Source organism: Arvicanthis niloticus, chromosome 7, assembly GCF_011762505.2.
Source record: "Arvicanthis niloticus isolate mArvNil1 chromosome 7, mArvNil1.pat.X, whole genome shotgun sequence".
NCBI classification, from domain to species: domain Eukaryota; kingdom Metazoa; phylum Chordata; class Mammalia; order Rodentia; family Muridae; genus Arvicanthis; species Arvicanthis niloticus.
In genome coordinates, this window is record NC_047664.1 from 73580612 (window position 1) to 73601070 (window position 20459).

General features: G+C 45.5%; 1 protein-coding gene across 4 annotated transcripts in view; it reads right to left on the bottom strand.

Annotated features, from left to right (window-relative positions):
- Tec (tec protein tyrosine kinase) overlaps nucleotides 1-20459 on the bottom strand; it is a 108712-nt gene that overhangs the window by 32211 nt on the left and 56042 nt on the right. For all 4 annotated transcript variants that reach the window (XM_034509127.2, XM_076938625.1, XM_076938626.1 and 1 more), the window contains one exon: nucleotides 2393-2497. In XM_034509127.2, the coding sequence (XP_034365018.1) occupies nucleotides 2393-2497 (105 nt within the window). The remainder of the gene's footprint in view (nucleotides 1-2392; nucleotides 2498-20459) is intronic.

Genomic DNA, 20459 nt, shown 5'->3' on the forward strand with positions numbered 1-20459 from the left:
AGTCTTTCAGTTCCGGGCTCACCATCTCAATCTCACCATCAGGGCCTAGCCAAGACCCTACTGTAGCTGGCCTTTGAGGCTTTATGAGTTCTTCTTTTTCCCACCCTTTATCCCCACCACTCTGTTTCACCCCCTGTCACTAGATGGGGGAGAAAGAAAGAGGGGGAAGGGAGAGGGGAGAGGGAGAGAGAGGGAGAGAGAGAGAGAGAGAGAGAGAGAGAGAGAGAGAGAGAGAGAGAGATCCTCAAATCTAATGTTTTCTTCTTCTTTCTTCTTTGAGTGCAACTACTAACAAACAGCAAACGACCCTCTGAACAACCAACACCTCACCGAGCATGGCTCTAGCATGTATATACCCTCTGAAAAGTTCCCAGAATTCCAAACATCACACAATCACAGAAACAATCTGCAGCTGGCAAAACTATGCCTCTGCTAAAGTATGCGGCAAATCAGAGTCAGCTGCTTCAAGTAGCCCCACATCCCCACACCTGGGATTAAAGTGAAAACCTATTATAATATTCGTGTTTTTTAAAGAAACGAAAATTCCAGAATTCTCCCAATACCCTACACTCCTGTATAACTTCAGCAGACTCCACTCATACAGCAGGTGCTGAGAATAGTGTCCCCATCCCTGTCCCACCGAGCTGTCCATTACCACTCTGTAGGTAATGCAAAGGGGAAGGATTTCAACTACTAAGCCCAGGATTTCACGCATTAGGCGGCTTCCAAAGGCGGCTCCTAGGGAATGATTAGTCTTATTTTGTAGCTTTATATTAATAATAAGCCCTGAGAGATTAACCTAGGATCCTGTTACTGCTCTGAACATTATCTCTGATGGTTAGTCATAAGGCAGACCTGACTGACTAAAACATAATGTGTTCTATTATAAACCTCCCTCTACCTGGACAATACCTATCACAGTGAAAAATAAACCACTATCTCACTGGTCACAGCTGATTCTGACCCAGTTTGTCGGGTAAACCCTTCCCAATCACTTCAAGAGTTACACTTTGGTGGGACTACCGAAGACACACACACACACACACACACACACACACACACACCACGCATCAAACGTGAGCCTACTTCTAAGATCTATCTAGAAATGCCACATCATAAGACAGAACATGAGATACCAGAAACACTGTGCTAATGGACGCTTGGAGAGATGGTTTCATACTTGCTACCTGGTTTCCACACTTCACCCAGGTTTGTCTATGCAGCCAGCTCTTTACTGAATAACCAAATAATGAATTTTAGTACACCGGAAAAGCCTTCCTGAATTGGCAGACTTATCTGAAAAGAAAAGTTTGTGCTTGGACCATCTCAAAACTTTGTTGTAATAATCATCTGTTTAGCGTAATAATTTATTGACTCTCTAATTTGGTCTAAACACCTTACAGATGCTGCCTGGCTTAAGCTGCTGGGTAGCAGCCAGGTTCTCTATGATGGAGCAGATCTAGCTCTATTACCTTAGTAACATGGGCATTTATCTGAATAATAAATATCTAATTGGCATCTCAGGTGGTTTGATTATCTGGTTTGAGTCTAGGGTACCAGTCTCCTTCCTTCTACAACCCCCAGTTCATGCCATGCCTGACCCATGAAAGCCCCTATGAGTTAGAAACAGAAACCCTCTGTTATGTAGAATTGAAAAGTCTCTCTCTCTGTTCAGGACCCCATTGTACCGCTACAATGCACATCCTTCTCCTCCTTCAAGGCCCAACCACACTTTCCTGTTTTCCCATAGTGCCTCAGCCTGTACCTCTCCATGTAAAGTTCATATGAAAGGTTTTTTCCTGCCAGATTTTTTCAATGGACTTGCTTTTGTCCCTTGCTCACCAGTACACATCCTGGCTGTTTTATATTCACAGTGTGGCTCTGAAGGAGCCATTTACAGTCCTTGAACCTGTCCCTAGTCATAAGTGAGAACAGTAGGACGCTTACCCCATCTGTGTGACAGGATTGCTGTACAGATCTATCAACATAAACTGCTACTATTGCCTTTTTTCATCAAAAAAAAAAAAAAAAAAAAAGCCCTTTCATCTCACTGCTGTTTGAAATAACACATTCTTGCTACTTTCTAGCTTCTCAGGTTCACAGAAAACAATTCCAGTGTACTGTGTTCAGTCCCACCACCCACTCCTCCGTGCTTTCTGATTAAAGTGACCCGGAAGTGAAGACCTGGGGTGTAGTGACTCTGGACCAAAGGTAGATGACAGCAACCAAAAGGAAAACATTTTGGCCTCCAAAGACTTACACAGTTGGTGAAGAACAGAAAGGACTGTGAAGGTGGCAGAGAAGCCCAGAAAAACTAGCCACCAAACCCAGGACAGGAAACTGCAATGTCAAATGGGAACAGGACAACGCCTGGCACTGGCTGCCAACTCACCTGGAATGGATATTTATTTTGACAGGGAATGATACCATCATCGTTCTTCACTATTTCCACACACTTGATTTTTGAAATATCAATGGATCCCTTCCTGTATTTTTTCTGTAAGAAGAGAAAAAGAGGAGGTGTGTCACAAGCACAGGACATAAGAAAACTATTTAATGGCTGACTTTAGTTGATGAGAAATTACTGATTCAGAAGATTACAACTTAGAGCAGGCAAGATAACACAAAGAGAGCCCAGTTAGTAGAGGGCTTGCCTTACAAGAGTAAGGACTTGAGTTTGATACTCCAGAAACCATGTAAAAGCAGCCAGGCACAGGTAGATGTTTGTTATCCCAATGCCAAGGAGGAAAGTCCCTGGGATTCAGTGGCCATCCAGCCTAGACTGAGTGACAAATTCCAGGCCATGATGAAGTGGGGAGAGGTGGATATTGAGAGACAAGGCTATGTTCAGACCTACACATGTGCACACAGACACACAGACACACACACGTACGCTGCTGCATACAGTATAATTTTTTTAATAATTATATAAATCACATTTCCCTTAACTGTTAAAATAGATCAAAAATACTAACCTTGTGATGACTATAATGGAAGTCATTAGATCCTTTCATTTCTAATGGTGAGCTTGCTCTGTCCTTACTTCAACAACACAAACCTCTGAAACAGAGACAGACTCCCTTTCATTGCTACCTTTCCCTCTAGAAACACCTTTGTTCAGTCTCTTGACGATAAGTGTCCATTAAAAAAAAATTACCAAACACACAGAGCTCCAGTTACTGGGTCACTGACACACACTGCAGCCAAGTGTTCCCCCGTGTGCCCCCTGTCGGAGATGCCTTCCTTGGAAGTGGTGCAGAGTTCAGGATAACTGAGGGGAGGTGGTCTGCTCATAGACACAAAGCTTGACCTGAACAGCAGGGTGAAAGGCTGGACTTCCCAGCATCCGCCCAGTCTCCCTGCGCACTGCAAATCTGCCAGCAGATCATTAGGACCCACCCACGCCCTTGAGCACATTAGCTTCATACCTGAAAATTCATTCCAGGGAAGAATCAAAAGAATACAAAGAAGCATATGCAGGCCTCCAGGGAAGTGTATGCATGAAAAACTAACAACGAATACAGTATCCAGATAGAATGCGTCCGATGCACCGAGCACAAAATGTCTTCTATAGACTGTTACTTTTGGGGATGTTTATATAATAATCATAGAAGGAAAAGAAGAAAAAGACACAATTGAAAGGCCCTGGAATCAATCACTAAAAATTACTTAAAAATTAAAAGTCCGTTTTTAGCTAGACCTGATGGCATAGACCTGCATCCTAGCTACTCAGGTGGCTGAGACAAGACGATCAAAAGGTTCAAGGACTGCTGGGGCTAGACAGAAATTCGAAGGCTAACCTGGGCAACTAAGTGAGACCTGTCTTCGTAAAGAAAAGGAGCAGAGAGTGGTATGGGAACAGCAGTGTGGCTCGGGAACAGAGCACTTGCCTAGCCTGTGCTAGGCCCATGGATCAATCCACAGTACAAGACCAAAAAGACAAAAAGAGAATGATTTTATCCAACACTCGGCAGCCTCTCCTCCGGCCACGGCTCTGTCTTCTCTCCTTACTGTGCCCAAGAACGTGCACGACATCTTCAAACCTAAGACTTCTCAATGCAAGCAGGGTGGCGCACGTCTTTACTCCCCATACTCAGGAGGCAGAGGCAAGCAGAGCTCTGTGAGTTCTAGGCCAGCCTGGTCTACTTAGTAAGTTCCAGGACAGTCACAGCTACATAGTGAGACCCCTGTCTCAGGGCCGGGGAGCAGGAGGGGGTGACACTTCAAACCTACCCTTGCTCAGTCCATCAGCAGCCAGTGTGTGTGTGTGTGTGTGAGTGTGTGTGAGAGTGAGTGTGTGTGAGTGCGTGAGTGTGTGTGAGTGTGTGTGAGTGTGTGTGAGAGTGTGTGTGTGTGTGAGAGTGTGTGTGTGTGAGTGTGTGTGTGTGCGTGTGTGTGTGTGAGAGTGTGTGTGAGAGTGAGTGTGTGTGTGTGAGTGCGTGAGTGTGAGTGTGTGTGACTGTGTGTGAGTGTGTGAGTGAGTGTGTGTGTAAGAGTGTGTGAGAGTGAGTGTGTGTGTGTGTGTGTGTGTTAGTGCGTGAGTGTGAGTGTGTGTGTGTGACTGTGTGTGAGTGTGTGTGAATGTGAGTGTGTGTGTGTGTGAGAGAGAGTGTGTGAGTGAGTGTGTGTGTGTGAGTGTGTGTGTGTGAGTGTGTGTGTGTGAGTGCGTGTGAGTGTGAGTGTGTGTGACTGTGTGTGTGTGTGAATGTGTGTGAGTGTGTGTGTGTGTATTCTCATACATATTCTCAGACAGTTGTTCATCATTCATCCCCTCCCTCCTACCCTTCTTTCACCTTTTCCTTCCCTTCTTCTCCCTCCTTTTCTCCTCTCCTTCCCTCCCCTCTACCTCCAGATACTCTAATCCATCTTCAGTTCTGTTCCTGGTCCCTTGCAAGTGGGCTGCAAATGGCCTGTCCTCCCCACACTTAGCTGGGCCCTCACTGCTGCCCTCCTGCCTTGTGTGTCTGCTCCAGAGGCCACCAGCCCTGCCTAACACCTTCCCACTCCCTTGCCATTCCCTCGGGGGTGGGGAAGGGGGGATAAGCTCTCAGTGCTTTACAAAAAAGCCCATGGCCACTCCAAGTGCAGGCTTTCAGCATCTCCCTCCTGTAACTCAGCGGCACTCTAAGATCTTACCATTGTCTCTTCCTTCAACCCTGATTCTAGGACAAGATAAAAAGGGCACAGAGGCTGTTAAGATGGCAGCTGGCACTTCAGCTCTGTGAGACAGCATCCCATGAGGTAGGGCTGCTCTCCTCAGTCTGTGGGTGATAAGACCTCAGCTCACTCACGCTGAAGACAGTGAGGGCCTCTAGTGCTGCCTAAGCCCTCTGGACCCTGCGATGCCTCAGCTGCAAGGGGTGGGAGGACTAGGGAGTCAAGTCCCAGACTGGACTGTGGGGATATGGAGCATGGAAGTTCTCCGAGCCTGGTTCAAATTCAAGGTCAGTCTGGTCTACATAGCCAGTTACAGGACAGCCAGGGCTACAAAATGGGAACAAGCTGTGGAGTTGTTCTCTTCCAGGTATTTGCTTCTGCTTAGACATCTAAATCGAGCACCTGCCCGTGGGCTAGCCTACTGCCTTCAGCCTTCTCCTTCCTTCCTGAGAGAACAGCTGAATGTTCAGCCTATACTTCCTTCCCACCCACTCTCCTAACCACTCGCAACCTTCAACCCCCACAGCTGGCTAGAGCAACCTCAAAAAAAAAAAAAAAAAAAAAAAAAAAAAGGGCAGCGATGACCAAGCTTGGTGGACTTGCTAGACTGCCTTGCCTTCTGACCAAAAGAGCATCAACGCTGTTCGATGGTCGCTTTGCCTTTGGGCCATCCTGATGCTGCTTCTCTCCTTTTCCCTTGGTTTCTCAAGCCACCATCTGCCTTGTGTCAGTAATGGTGTCAAGACAAAAAAAAAAAAAAATTACAAGACAAAAGGTGGGTGGTGGTGGCACACAGCTTTGATCCCATCACTCTGAAGGCAGAGGCAGGTGGACGTCCGTGAGTTCAAGGCCAGCCTGGTCTACAGAGTGAATGTCAGGACAGTCGGGATTATACAGAGAAACTGTCTCAAAATAATAATGACAAAAAGATGTTCAGAACTGTAGCTTCTGTGCCAGAGGTGGGATGATAGAGACAGAGAGACTCCAGCAGAATAAACAAGCCATGCAAGGAAAAAAAATCACATTCCTACCTCACTCCCCATCTGAAAAATGGGACTAGTGACAGTATCAATCCCATAGGCGTGGTATGATGGCTAAATGAGCTGATATTGCAGAAGTGCTTAAAAGGAATCCGACCCAAAGAAACAGACTCAGAATTATTCGCTAAATAAAAACTCAAAAACAGACCAGAATGACTGAGGATAGCTTAAAGCCAGATAAAAGGGTGGCCAGGGACCTAAAAATAACCTGATACCCAATGTCTGGTCAGGCAGGGTTTCCCACCCTGCTCCTCGGGCCTGTACTCACTAACATATAGAAGAAATTGCAAGAGCATCACCCTTCTATTACCAAGTCACGTGTGTTCGTTGTAGAAAATGAGAAACAGCACAGAAGTCCTGCGAGACCTCATCCCTCACCCCGGAGGCACGGCTTTAGGCCAGGATAGTGTTTACCCCATCTTTTGTCGACCCTTGGGAGACTATTCTTGCTAGCCCTGCATCAAGAAGGTGTGGTCTGTCTCCATAATGCTTGCCTCAAATCACTTCAACTCTGGCTACTACAGGCCAGTGTCAGAGTTAGGTCACTATCTCCAGGAAAATGGGATGACTTTGATACTGGACTAACTCATACACACCCTCTATGAAAATTTCCTAAAGTGCTAATTAGTATTTGGACTTTTGGCTCCAAAGATCTTCCAGTAGCATCATCAGTGGCAGTAGCGAGACCCTGGTCAACAGAGCCACTGTGAGGGACTAAGGACCTTCACTCAGGTAAAGCCGTGAATGCACAGAAAAGAATTTCAGGATAAGTCAGGGTAAAGCAAAGCTAACAGGTTTGCAAAGTGGAGTGAATATGAACTTAATGACTTACACTTAAGCTTTAAGTCTAAAGAGTTAAGGCGGAGTGGGAGGGAGACCCCTCCAGCATGTGTCTATTCAGAGGATTTCCCTTGGGTTTCTAGCAGGCATGCAGATACTTGGATACCCTTGGTGAAGAACAGCCCTCTGCTAGTCTGATGCAGCTTTTTTTTTTTTTTTTTTTTTTTTAAGAAGCCAAAGCAAGTGGAATGGTCAGGGAGGAAGGAGACACCCAGACAGACAGACAGATAAGGCAAATCACCCCTGGCAAACAGCACAGATGTCACAGCCTGATTGCCTTAACACTAGACTTTGCGGCTTAGTTACACTGCTCAAAGGATATGTTTTATAGGGCTCAAAGATAAAACAAAAAGTTGAAAGCTTTGCGGTGGTGGTGTACGCCTTTAATCCCAGCACTCGGGAGGCAGAGGAAATGATGTCTGAGTTTGAGGCCAGTCTGGTCTACAGAGCAAGCTCCAGGATAGCAAAGAAAACCTCACTAAAAACAAAACAAAACAAAACAAAAAAACAAAAAAAAACAAAAACAAAAAACAAAAAAAAACAACAACAAAAAAAGCCCACAAAGTTTTAAACTTAAGTTAAAAAATATCAAATGAGCTGTTCTATGTAATTCTCTTAATGAAATTGCTTTTATCAGTGACTTGGTTTTAGGGATCAGAGAGGGGTACTAATAAAGTTAAGGTCAGGGTCAGAGACATTCTGACTCCAAGTAAGCCTGTTCATCTGTTGTTTCGAACACTGCTGCATGAATGGCCCTTAGAGAGAGATTATCTTTGCAAGCTCTCTTGATCTTATCTGTTGTGCTGGATTTCTTGGACACTCAGCCAGCAGGAAATGACACCAAAATGAGAGGCTTCTTTCTCTTTCCAGGACCCCTTAATTATTCCCATTTTTTTCTATCTCACATTTTTTCCTGTCTCACAGCTGGAAGTTTGAAGGGCTGGAGAAGTGGCTCAGCAGTTAATAGTGCTTGCTGGTTCCCACCACCCACAGAAGGCAGCCCCCAGCAGCCTGAAACTCCAGCTCTAAGAGGACCAGCATCCTCTTCTGGCCTCTGTGGAGACCTGCACTCACATGCACACACTTGAGTTGTCCGTCATTGCCTTATTCAGCCAGTCCCGGGCCTGTGTTGGGGGCCTGTCCCAGGCCTGAAGTCTCAGGGTTAGAGGAGAGGGCAGAAGGTCTGTAGAAACTGTCACAGGAATGCTGTGGGTGGAAGAAGAGGATGCTTCCTAATCCAGGAATGAGAAAGCCCAGAAGTGGATGGAGGAGAAGCTGAGCTTTTAAGGAAGTAGCACTCAGACCTGGTTTTCAAAGGATAAATAACAGTTTCTCTGTAGAGAAAGCAAGGAAGGTTCCAGGCTGCAAAAACAACAGAGCCCTGAGAGTATTTGGAGAACTGAAACCCAGGGTGGATCAGAAGTGTAGGAAATGACACAAAGAAAGGCTGTTTGAGGCCAGATTAGGCAATGCTCACATGTAAGGCTGAGGGATTGGGGTCTATCCTGAGCTAGTCTCAATGGATAGCAAGGAGTGCTGTATCACAAGGCGTACTTTTGAAAATGTAATTGTTGTTGGACACACACCAACCTCAAAACCATTTACCACTCCTCCCATGTTTCCCAGTGCTCCTAGTCTTCCTCCGAAGCTCTCCTGTGCCTGGGTCACCCTGTGCATGGTTGCTACACGCCTCCATCAGAACTTCATCATGTCTCACCTCAAGTCCAGCAAGTTCCCTGCTGGCCTCCCGGTTAGCACCCATTCTTCACGCTGCAGTTAATAATTATTAGCTGTTACTGTGGTGCTGGGGAGTCAGGTCACAGCCTTGTGCGCGAACAGTGATAAACAGTTTTGGGTTTGAGTGTCACCAGGAGCCATGACAGAGAAAACCGAAGGACAACTGGGCCAGAGCATGCAAAAGCTGGGAAGAGTTTGAACGAACTGACCTAGCAGTGGACATGCTCAATACCACCCTCTGTATAGATACATATTTCTGCTCTTTCATGGTGCATATGGAGTAGACACAGCAGCGCTTAGTGTAAGAGCTAAAGTTATTTTTTTAAGTTTTAATTGCTGTGCTTAAGAGATCCATGAAACAAAAATACCTCTAACCTGTTGATGCAATGTGACCAGCAGCCTCAAGGTCCTGCCACCATGATGAATGCATGCAAGCTATGAGTCAAATTTCCTTCCTTAAGCTGCTCTTGTCTGGTGTTCCCAGAAGAAGGAGTAAAGCAACAGGAAGATAAACTCTGTTCTTAAGTTGGGAAATCCATCTGCTCTGCCCTGGGACAGCAGAGTTCCGACTTCTTGGCTTTGGGGACTATTGGCACAGCCTACTCCCCACTACATCTCAATCTTCCCGCTACAGATGGACCACTGGTTCCTATGACTCTCAAGCCATGTGACCTGACCTGAATTATCACTGGCTTTGGAATCTCTAGATTGCAGATGGCAGAATGTGGGACTTTTCAACTCCATAGTCATGGAAGCCTGTTTCTATAATCAATCTTATATGCATAATATATAATAACTCCTCTACATACAACATACATATATACTATTACCTTACTGATAAATCATTGTTCACAGTAACTCTGGGAAGCTGCCAGGAAACTGAGCCTGTGAGAGGTTATGAGGCCAACCTAATATCACGAGATGCTGAGCCAAAAGTGAGCTCAAGTCTCTCAAAACACTTTTACCTAAAAACAGTTTACCCCATCACCAGATTTCTCAAGCTTGAATACTTATGGGCACTTAGAGAAAAGTAATTCCACGGCACTCACTCACTGTGGGCGAGCTCCTACGTTAGTCTGGTGCACAGATCACCTGCAGGAAGTCCTCACAGAACTATAACATGAGAACTCTTGCTGCTCCACTTCACACACGAAGAAACCAAGCCATGAGAATATAATTAATTTACTCAAAGTCACAAGCATCCCAGAGTTTGAACTCAGTCCTGAATTCTTCAATGCTATATGCATTTAATTAATTTGATATCGTTCGGTTATGTGCAGACATAATATGGGGGGTAAATGTGCTATACTTGTAGCTCTTGTGTAGTTATGAGACCAAAACAAATTAACAAGCTAAATATAAGCAAAACATGAACAAAAGGAGGCAAGTTGACTACATATTTGGGTGTGTGTGATAAAATGGCCGTTTGTTGGAGCCAAATCCCTCTCTTTAAGCAATCCTCTGGGTGAGTGCTCTGCTTGACTGTGTGCCGAGTACACCCTCCCACCCTTTCTCTCAGTTCTGGCTGTGAGGAACCTGTCCACACACTCACCACTATGCTACCATTAGGCCACCCAGTGCCACTACAGTTTCAAATCCAGTCAGCCTCACGTCCTTGTCAATGGGCTAAAACAGGCAGATCCAAGACAGGCGCTGACACAGCATGCCCTCGACAGAGGCATCAAGAGAACACAGACTAAAAAATAAACTGAAAAATATAATTATGTACGTGAAATATTATGGCAAGAGAATAAAATATGGTTATCCAACTAAAATGACAAAAGTGACAGTTCCTAGATCCGGCAGTCCTCAATACATATAAAGCATCACACCTTGTGCCAGCATCCACTGCACTTCTCCATGGCAACCTGCATCCAGATGGTAGCCTTCGAACTTGCCTTGATCTTCTGTCATTCAGCCACATTCAAACTACCGGTTCTATGTCCTTCAGGAAAGTCACAGACTTTCATGACAGAGGCCAAAGCATGCACAACTTGTTGACCCTGGAAACTTTATAAGCAGATCTTCTCTTGGGCTAAGGAGAAAAGTGCTCGCCATGAAAGTTCAAGTTCCTGGGGGAAGGGCACAGAGGTCCCACCCGCTCATCCACGGAAAAGGGGGACATGTTCTACTAAAAGTCTCAAGTGAGCACCGAAGGCCCATTCATAAGGGTAACCTTTTCCTCTTCCACCTGGAGCAGAATTTAAAGAACAAGTCTCAAGTGTGGCAGGTGCCATTAATCAGGGAGAGGGGAGAGGCCACAAAGTGCTGGGTGGCTATGACATGTTCCTGTGTCCACTGGAAATAATTTGATACAGACCCTTCCAGGATCAGGAAAACTAGCATAAATATAACCAAAGTTTTTTCTTATTTGATGGTTGATGGCTTCTCTTTAATAAGAATGAGAATCTAGCGTAGAGGTTAAAAAATGCCAAAACCTAATATTCTAATATGGGTGGGGGCTTCACATCTGATAAAGTGTTGCCATTCTATTAAAAAAAAAAAAAGCCTTCATATTAACAACTTAGTGGTTACACATAAGAGTGGCTTAATTCTGAAGATTACAGTTTTTAAAGATTATGCTTTTAAATATGGTTGCGATCACTGCTTAGGCAGTTAGCTGAGATCAAATTAATATCCAGAATAAAAACTCGATGTTGAAAAACCCAAGGCAAAACTTTCATTTCCATTACTAAAATCATGGAATAATGTTCATGTAAGCCTGTGCCAATGCAGGCAAATACAGTTCCTAGAGACACACGTTACGGTGCCTCACAGTCCCATTAAAATCCTCCCAGATCCAGTAACTGCAGTCAGGACACTCCCCTGCCTCTGCTATGGTGGTGACTGCTGACCAGGACAGGACAGCTCACTGTTTTCAGCAGCAAAAGACAAGGCAGGCCCGTGCATCTCTGGATTCAGTTTGGATAATTCACACTAACAGGTAGCATTTTGCTTTTGCTTTTGTGATAGGGATGTCTGTCTATCTCTATGTGCTCTGTATTTTTTTATTTCCTAATACTTCATATCTTCATGAGAATAGAAATGACTAGAATCATAAGCCAACTCTCCCATCAGATTAAGCGTTTGCTTAGTGTTTGAGGCTATGTGAGCAGCAGAGGTAACTAGCAATGCAGAGAGACAGGAGGTTAGCCCTGGGGCTTTTGTATGGAAATGAACCACACAGCATACAATACACAGTCCTGTGGGACTCAAGCAGTCCCCATGCTCAGCATCCCCACCACAGCCATGGCTAATCAGATGAAAAACACAACCCTTCAGTGTATTCCCTTCAGTGTTACCCTGGGGCTGCCCCAGGGCTAGGTTTCCAGAAAAGTCCAAGTTGGGAAGCTCACAGTTTGTTGAAAACTTTGACTATACAGTACCCATACCTGGAAAGTTCCTCCGAGAGGAGAACACAGACTTCAGATAAGTGTAGATTGCAAACATGAACTATTTAAAACTGAGCCAAGCCAGAGAGAGCGCTGCAAAGGCAGAGCCTTAACCTGCCCTTCAAATAAGCTGTCCCTGGACTTATACTATTCTTTGGCTCTCTGCATGGTTCTCTACCTCTAAAATACTAAACGGCTGGGTCTGAGGAGACAGCTCAGTGAGTGAAGTGCTTTCTGTGCACACACTGGGACATGAGTTCAGGTCTCCCCAAACATGCGTTAAAACTGGCTGTGCTGGTTTGAATATGAATGCCTCCCATCGGCTCATATATTTGAATGTTTCATCCCCACTGGGTAGAACTATATGGGAAGGATTGGGAGGTGTGGCCTTGTTAGAGGACATGTGTCACTGAGTGTGGACTTGGAGGTTATAAAATTCACACCATCCCCTGCCTCGCGTCTGTGGATCAGATGTAAGCTCCCAGCTTCTGCTCCAGTTGCCTACCTGCCTTCTGCCAGGCTTCCCACCATGATAATCATGGACTCTAACCTCCTGAGACTGTAAGCCCCTATACTGTTACTACCTATAATAATTAGTGTTGAAAAAAATCGACTTACAGTATTTTTTGGTAACACACCCTATCACTTGGACACATTCTATAGATAAAGTTACTCTTGAAGCAATTTCTTCCTCAGCCTGGAGACTTGATGGTATCCAGGAAGTTCTGCTGGTATATTTAGGAATACAGAGCTAGCTCTGTGCCTTTGCTCACACTGGAGACCCTATGTCTTGTGGAGCTTGTATTCTGAAGGCTCGGCAGTAGAAATTATGTGAATGCCACAAGGCAAGGGCCTGAGGGTCGGGACAAGGAACAGGCAAGAGAGCCTGCTATGCGCTGCTTACTGTGTACAAAGGGGTTGATTATACTGTTCTGTCCACTCTCAAGTTCGAAATATGCCATAATAAAAGGTTAAAAATGCTTATCAAAAACGTAAAACTTTTAAAGTATTTTAATAAACACTTATCAAAATATTAAATGGTCAAAGTTGTCAGAAACCCAGTTTTAACGATGTTCTGTGGGACTACAGAAAGAATTATCTGTCTATGATCAGCTGACAGAACTGAGACACGGGCACATTTCTTAACTGCTACTACCAAACCCACTGGCTGTTCTTAGGGTGATAGGCACTGTGGGCTCAAAACAGGAAATGAGCCTTGGAAAGCCAACAATCCTGGTATCTACACGACGACAGCCCTCAAGGGTCAAGTGCACCCAGCAATCTGCATCCACCCTTCAGCTCAAAATTCTCCATTGTCAATCAAAGAGCTACCAAAGACCCTACCAAAGAGATGGACGGTTTAGCATCTGCCTGTCACAGTTAGACAAACAGAACACAGAGGTTAAAAGAAACCAGCTAGGGGTAAATGAAGCCGGAGATCCCATGGACAAAAGAGAACCATCTAGAGTACAAAGGGTTCCCAGAGGCACTCCAGGCTACATGGCTCTACACTCTTTACCGGCTCTCGCCGCTGAGGTGCACATGAACTCTTCATCCCCACTTAGCTAGCTCGATAATGTAGTTAACTCTCAGCTCATACTGCAGAACATCTGCCCATTCTCAAAAAAAGTCTCTCAACACCATCCCCTGCCGAAGTGCTTTGAAGAGGGCCCCCACAGCGGCAGCAGTTAACTGTCTGCTCTTCTCACCTCCACACTGGTGAGTACCACATGACACACCCAGGCAGCAACTGCCTTGGATGGCTTCAAGAAATTATATAGGTTATTTTTATGAAATCAGTGAACAAATCTGAAACCTCCATTCTGTCAAATGCCAGCCTTTAAGAGGTCTCCTAGAGAAAAGGCTTCTCTGGCTAATTCACTAAGGGGTTAGTAGGTCACATTATCACAAACCGCCATGGTTATAGGACAAAAATGATCCAATATTGGTTATTTCAAATGATTTTGCTCAGTGTGGTTTGAACTGGCTCATGTACCACAAGCAGCCTGTACACCTACCACTATGGCTGGTCCTATTTGTGTGACCTTCTGTTGAGTACCTACTACCTGTGCCAGACTGAACAGGTAACGGGTAGAGGCACGCCTGGTGCCTGGTCACCACTAGATCCCAACAAAGTGCAACTGATATCTGGTGTTGACCTGGGAGAATGTTAGAATTTGATTAGCTTTAATTAGCTAGATTCACCTAATTAACCTAGAATAGGGATAATCATTTTATATTATAGGCAATTTTGATTGCCAAGATGATTACATGGCTTATGGTATATTATGATTGTAAACATCACGATTTATAAAATGTCTTGTCATGAAAGAAAGGGGGGGATCACACTGAGTGTCCACTTCTAAATCAAAGTTACATGTTTCTTGGGAAGGACAATAAATGAGAGTTATCAACTGAATGCCCTTACACTACCTGTTCTCATTCCTGCATCTTCTTCCTTCCATCTTCATTAACCTACATTTATACAGCTTCTACTGGTAAGAAACAGAAAACTGCTAACCAGGTGGCCAAGGATGGAAAACTTCTATAGTGGAGGGGGATTATCCTTCACTGGTAGCAGTGGGACCCAGAAGAGGTTCTCTGGTCCAGGAGACGGATCAAAGAAAGCTTCATGAAGGAGGCGCTTCCTTGAATCAGACCTTGAATCACAGATAAGAGTCCCCCCCCCAAAAAAAAAAAAAAAAGAAAAGAAAAGAAGAAAGACTGTGAGAGGCACAGAACTTGGGGAGTTAGAAAGATGTAGTTCCAAGATGTTCTGCCAGGGCTAGAAGCTGTATCTGTGTGACTGATACATTAAGGTGCATCAAAGTAAGGCTGAGGACATGGATCAGTTGGTGATGTGCTTGCTTTGTAAGCACCAGGGCCTCAGTTTGATCTCCAGAACACACACACACACACACACACACACACACACACACACACACACACACGATCAAGAGAAATAATGAAATGAGTGCTTGTAACTGGGGAGCTGAAGTGGGAAGTGACCAGCATCTGGACTCTTCTTGAATAACTGTACCTCTTCCCCTGGCTATAAACCGTGAAGAATAACAGCATCAAGAACTCTGTTGCTATGTATTGTGATGCTAAATTCTGTACCCAGACCTATGAGTCTAGACCTATGAGTGACCTCTCCTGCTTACAAGCTTTTGTTGTGCAAACCTTGTTCCCTGAATTAAAACTACTGATTAAATAAAATTGGCTAGAGCCCATTATTGGATGGATTAGAGGTAGGTGGGTTTGGAGTGACCTGTTTGAAGGAGGAGAGACCAGGGGGAGAAGGAGGAAGAAGAGAGGAAGTCACCAGGGGGAATATGGGCCATGAGCACATGGCCAGAAGAGACAGCAAGTATCTGGGTACACCACTGGGGAGGCAGCCAGGGCAGCAGTCAGAAGAGTAGATTAGGGGTTACTCCCCATAATTGTCAAAGCCCAATAAAATAACCATAGTCTGAGTCTCATTTGTTTGTAAACTAGTTGGAATAAGCTACAGGAACACCAAGTGCTCCTTTAACTTAGCTACTAATATTTGAAACCACAGAGGCCTAGGAAAGGTGAAGCACCAGATCCTAGACAAGGAAAGACTCACTCGCTGCGACCTCTAAGACTCCAATAAGGCCCATGGGAGGACGGCTGTCAAACATCGGTTGTCATACCAAATGAAATGAAATAAGAGTCTGGTTTAAGACATGAGGGATAAAGTAAGCGCTCTAAGATTTTAAGAGAAAACAGAAATGACCACTGTCCCCCAACATCTATTCTTCTCCTCTTCCTCTTCCTCTTCCTCCTTCTCCTCTTCCTCCTCCCCTCTTCTTCCTCCTCCTCTTCATCTTCCTCTTCCTCCTCCTCTTTTTGTTTTTCTGACACAGGCTCTAGCTATAAAGTCTTGACTGTCCTGAAACCTGTGTAGCTCTGACTAGACTCAAACTCACGGCAATCCTCCTCCGTCTGCTTCCCGGGTTCTGGGATGGCAGGCCTGTGCATCGTGTCAGGCCTGTGCATCATGTCAGGCCTGTGCATCGTGTCTGCCTTCAACATCTGTTGTTTGCAACCAGACAGCTTACCTTGACTTCCTCGGGTTTTGCAAATCTTTTCTAAAAAGATGACTGACACTTCATGTGACTGGGCTACTTTTAGCCTTTTGAGCTATTTAAACTCTGTCTCACTTACAGTATGAAACCAGAGCGGGGACTGACTCATCCAGGGGCCCTGAGCACTTTGTGAACAAAAGCAGGGGACACCTTTGGCTAAAGCTTCTCCGCACACACAAGTCAGGCAGGCTCTGAGGATGGCCTTGGATGCTAGTGAAGATCAACATTAGTGCGAGTTAGACTCCTGTGCAAATGCACGTTTGGCCAGCCAAAAGGGATCAGAGACTTATCCAGGGGTGACATAGCACAGAGCAGTGGTTCTCAACCTTTTGTGGGCCTTTAATACATTTCCTCGTGTTGTGTTGACCCCCCCCCCAGCCATAAAATTATCTTGTTGATACTTCCTAACTCTTATTTTGCTACCGGTATGAATCGTAATATAAGTATCTGACATGAAGGACACCTGATACGAAACTCCCAAAGGGGCCCAGACCCACAGGTTGAGAACCATTGGTGTGGCAGCTCTGGGATTCCCCTGCCTGTGCTCCACTCCTGATTCTGTCACACAGTCTAGGACACTGGGCAAGGTCTTTGACCTTTCTCTTCCTTGCTTTCCTTTTCTGTAAAACAGGCATAGTGTGTTGACCTCCCAGGAGTCTACTTACAATATTTTCATATGGAGTGGCACCCCCAGTAGACACGGAGGGACAGGACTATGCTACTTCCTAACTATAATTTTGCTGCTGACATGAATTATGATATAAACATCTGAGATGCAGGATATCTGATATGTGACCCCTGCAGGAGTCATGACCCAGAGGTTGAGAACCCTAGATGTAGCTCAACCATTGGGCCCTGCTGGTGATGGTGGGTCATGGGAGTCATGTCCTGGCCCTGCTTCAGATACTGCTCTCTGCTTTCCTGCTCTGGCTGCTGTGAAGAGCTCTGTCTACCACGTACTCCCTCCACCAGAGAGTAGCTTTCCCTACCACAGCGGACTAAAACTGTAAGTCAAAGTTACTCTTTCCTCTCCTGAGCTTCTCTGTCAGGTATTCTGTCACAACACAAAAGCAGTCCATAAACATGCAAGCCCTGTGCAGGTCATCTGTATCCATCTTTGCTTCTTGGGCTAGCCAAAGCCCCTCTGCTTGTCACAGTTTTACAGCTTGTCGCCTGGAACATGAGCGTGTAGCTTTAACTGACATCTTCCTTTTTCTATGGAGGTGCCCACGCACTGGGAAGAAGTACTGCTTATCTTTTGGTAGTCTAATTTCTAGGGCCTCTGCCAGAAAAAAAAAAAAAAAAACTAAAATAAGCAGAGAAGAAGAGAATTTTCCCCTCCTCTACATGCTGTGTAAGAATCTGATGGAGGGAAGGCTGTTCACCACCGTCTGTCTCCGCCATCTCCCCGTCTTCTAAGCCACATTGAGAGGAATCTGGAATGTTCCAACAGGTGTATACATACATAAAGCCCTGCGGATAGGGTATTTGCTCCATGGCATGTGGGGAAATTGAGACTCAAGTTGGATCCAAAGCCTACTGTCACAACTGCTACAGGCATAGCTGCCTGGCTCCAAAGCTTAGAACTCGTGCCCTTGGGGAGCCACCTCCCTAAGAACAGGGAGCACCAAGTGAACATGGTAGGATGGCTCTAAATGCGGCTTTGAGTCCTGCTCTGTATCTCTGATGACCTGGCAAGGCATCTCTCTCCCATGTTCCTTTCTGGAGACATGACACAAAAGTAGTCTTCACACAGGCCCCCCTCAGTCCTGAATCCCACATTCGACAGAGAAAGAAGGTGATATAACCAATGCTGATAGTGAACTAAAACCTACTCATGTGTTAAAAGAGACAAGTAACAAAGTAAAAATGGAAAATGCCATTATACGGGGGGAGATATATGGTGGGTGTTGAGTTGTTGTTTCCGGTGGTACCTAACGATTGAACCTAGGGCCTGCAGCATGCTGGCACATCTGCTGCAGTGAGCTACATCCAGTTCCACACAGGGAAACCGAGCCGAAGCGGTTGGAGTGGAGTGGAGTGAGGAAAGATGGGACCACTGAACTGAGTCTTGAAACGAACAGCACCCCGTCAGTCAAGTGAGGGACACTCGTTCTAGAAAGAGGGCGCAGCCAATGCCTAGACTCCATAGTGGGAGGCACTGATGCCTTCAAGGGTCAGAACTCAAGAGAGCAGAGGGGAAGCAAAGAGAAGATGGGATACAGATCCCATGAACCGGGGGGTAGGCAGAGGCTTCCCTTCTGGGATGCAGATCGGAACCGTATGATGTTCCTAACAAGTCTTAGGGAAGCACATGATTCTGTCTGTTTATACTGATCAGGGCCACTGTGCTCAGCAGACTGGAGGAGAGTAGATGTGCAGTGACTGCTAGTTGTCTGCCACAATACCCATTTTCTTACTGATGGCACCCACCCTGGGAGAGGTATGCAGCTGTCGAGAATAAAAGAGTTTGTGCCTCCATCAGGTCACATGGCTAAGGTCTCACCAATATGGTTGATGAAAACAACCTTTTGTGTGAAACACAAGGGAAGGTTGCTAAAGGGAGCAGGCTCTGGTGGGAGACAGCTAAAGCCATCTTATCAGATGTGCCATCTTGGGCCAGGGTCAAGAACGTAAAGGAGGGTGATGGCAAGAAAGGCATGAATCGGGTTCCTTAGTTCGGATCCAGCCCTGAGGAGTCCTGAGGAGCTGCCTCTGGGCTTTATTCTCACTCAGTATCTACACTGAGAGAGGGAAAACACGTTCTACATTGTGTTTTTCAGGGATGCGTTGTTCAGGGATCTCGTGGGAACAGGTAACTCAGTCCTGATACAGACAGAGGTTAGTGAATCCACCCAAGAAGTGGTGGTGGCCTGGATTGGGGTGGAGGTGGGGGGAAGATAAGGGCAAGTGGCAGCACTGGGCTATACACCGAAAGTGGATGAGCTCAGACCTCAGAATACATGAAGTTAAGACACAGAAATAGGGAAACTCATTAGGACAAGACACTAGCAGAAGCCATGGAAAAGACAGTGCATGCTATGGCAAACGCCAAGTGAGAAGAGACAGTGAGCAATGGGCACACTTGAGAGGCTGAAGAAAGAGAAAAGGAGCCACCAAAACAAGAGCCGTGGGACTCCCATGGGCAGACACTGCCAGTCATTCACTGCACAAAGAGCCAGGGCCATCAAGGAGGTCCAGCTGTGCTGAAAGTGATGGAGGTGGGACCCGGGGAGCCTCAAGGCAGCTGGAGAAAGCAGAGAAAGGGACAGGGCCATGTGTGGTGGCAATGGCTTTAATACCAGCACCTGGGAAGCAGCAGCAGGTGAGTTTGAGGTAAGTCTGGCCCACGTACAGGGTTCCAGGCCAGCCAGGGCTACATAATAAGACCCTGCCTACCAACTCCCAAAAGGGGGTAAGGGGAGAGGGAAGCTCCGTGCTCTGATTCTAGTGAGGGTTTAGGGGACTATATATAATACGTCTGTTTGGGGGGTTGAAAGTTACTAAGTAAAGAATTAGCAGAAATTATGCAAAGACAAAGTTCTTAAGAGCAATGGTTTTGAGTCAGAGATGTTAGCACACACTTGGATTCCTAGCTTTCTGGAAACTGAAGCAACTTCAAGGCCAGTCTAGACTACAAACAAGAGTGAAAATCTGTCTTGAACAATAAGAAAAAGTATGTTTTTTTGTAAAGCACAAGACAGAAAGACCTAATGCATTCTTATAAGTATCAAGAAGATAAAAATTAAAGACTGGCTAAAATTTCAATTTCTACAACATAAATCCAGGCTGAACAGAAGTCTTTTTAGGGAGCCCAGGAATGCATCTAAATCAGTTTTTATGACTCTGGCCTCTACCTGCAAAGACGAGCTGGATGCAGACTGTGTGTGGTCCTTGTGGTAGGAGAAGCAAAGAAAATTATTCGTGTGTGTCTGACCTCCTCGAACCAAGTGTTCAGCTCACTGAGCCAGTATGAGCTCTGGTTGAAATGAGCCCAAGAGTGGTTTGTTGAAAGTGGACAGACTTTCTTTTCCCACCCCCCACAACACAGACACAGACACACACACACACACACACACACACACTGAAACTCCTTTCAGTCATCTTAAAATGTCCATTACTGATTAAAAATGCTATATAGTAAATTTCAGCCGAGCATCATGAAAGTTTTAAGGAATGGA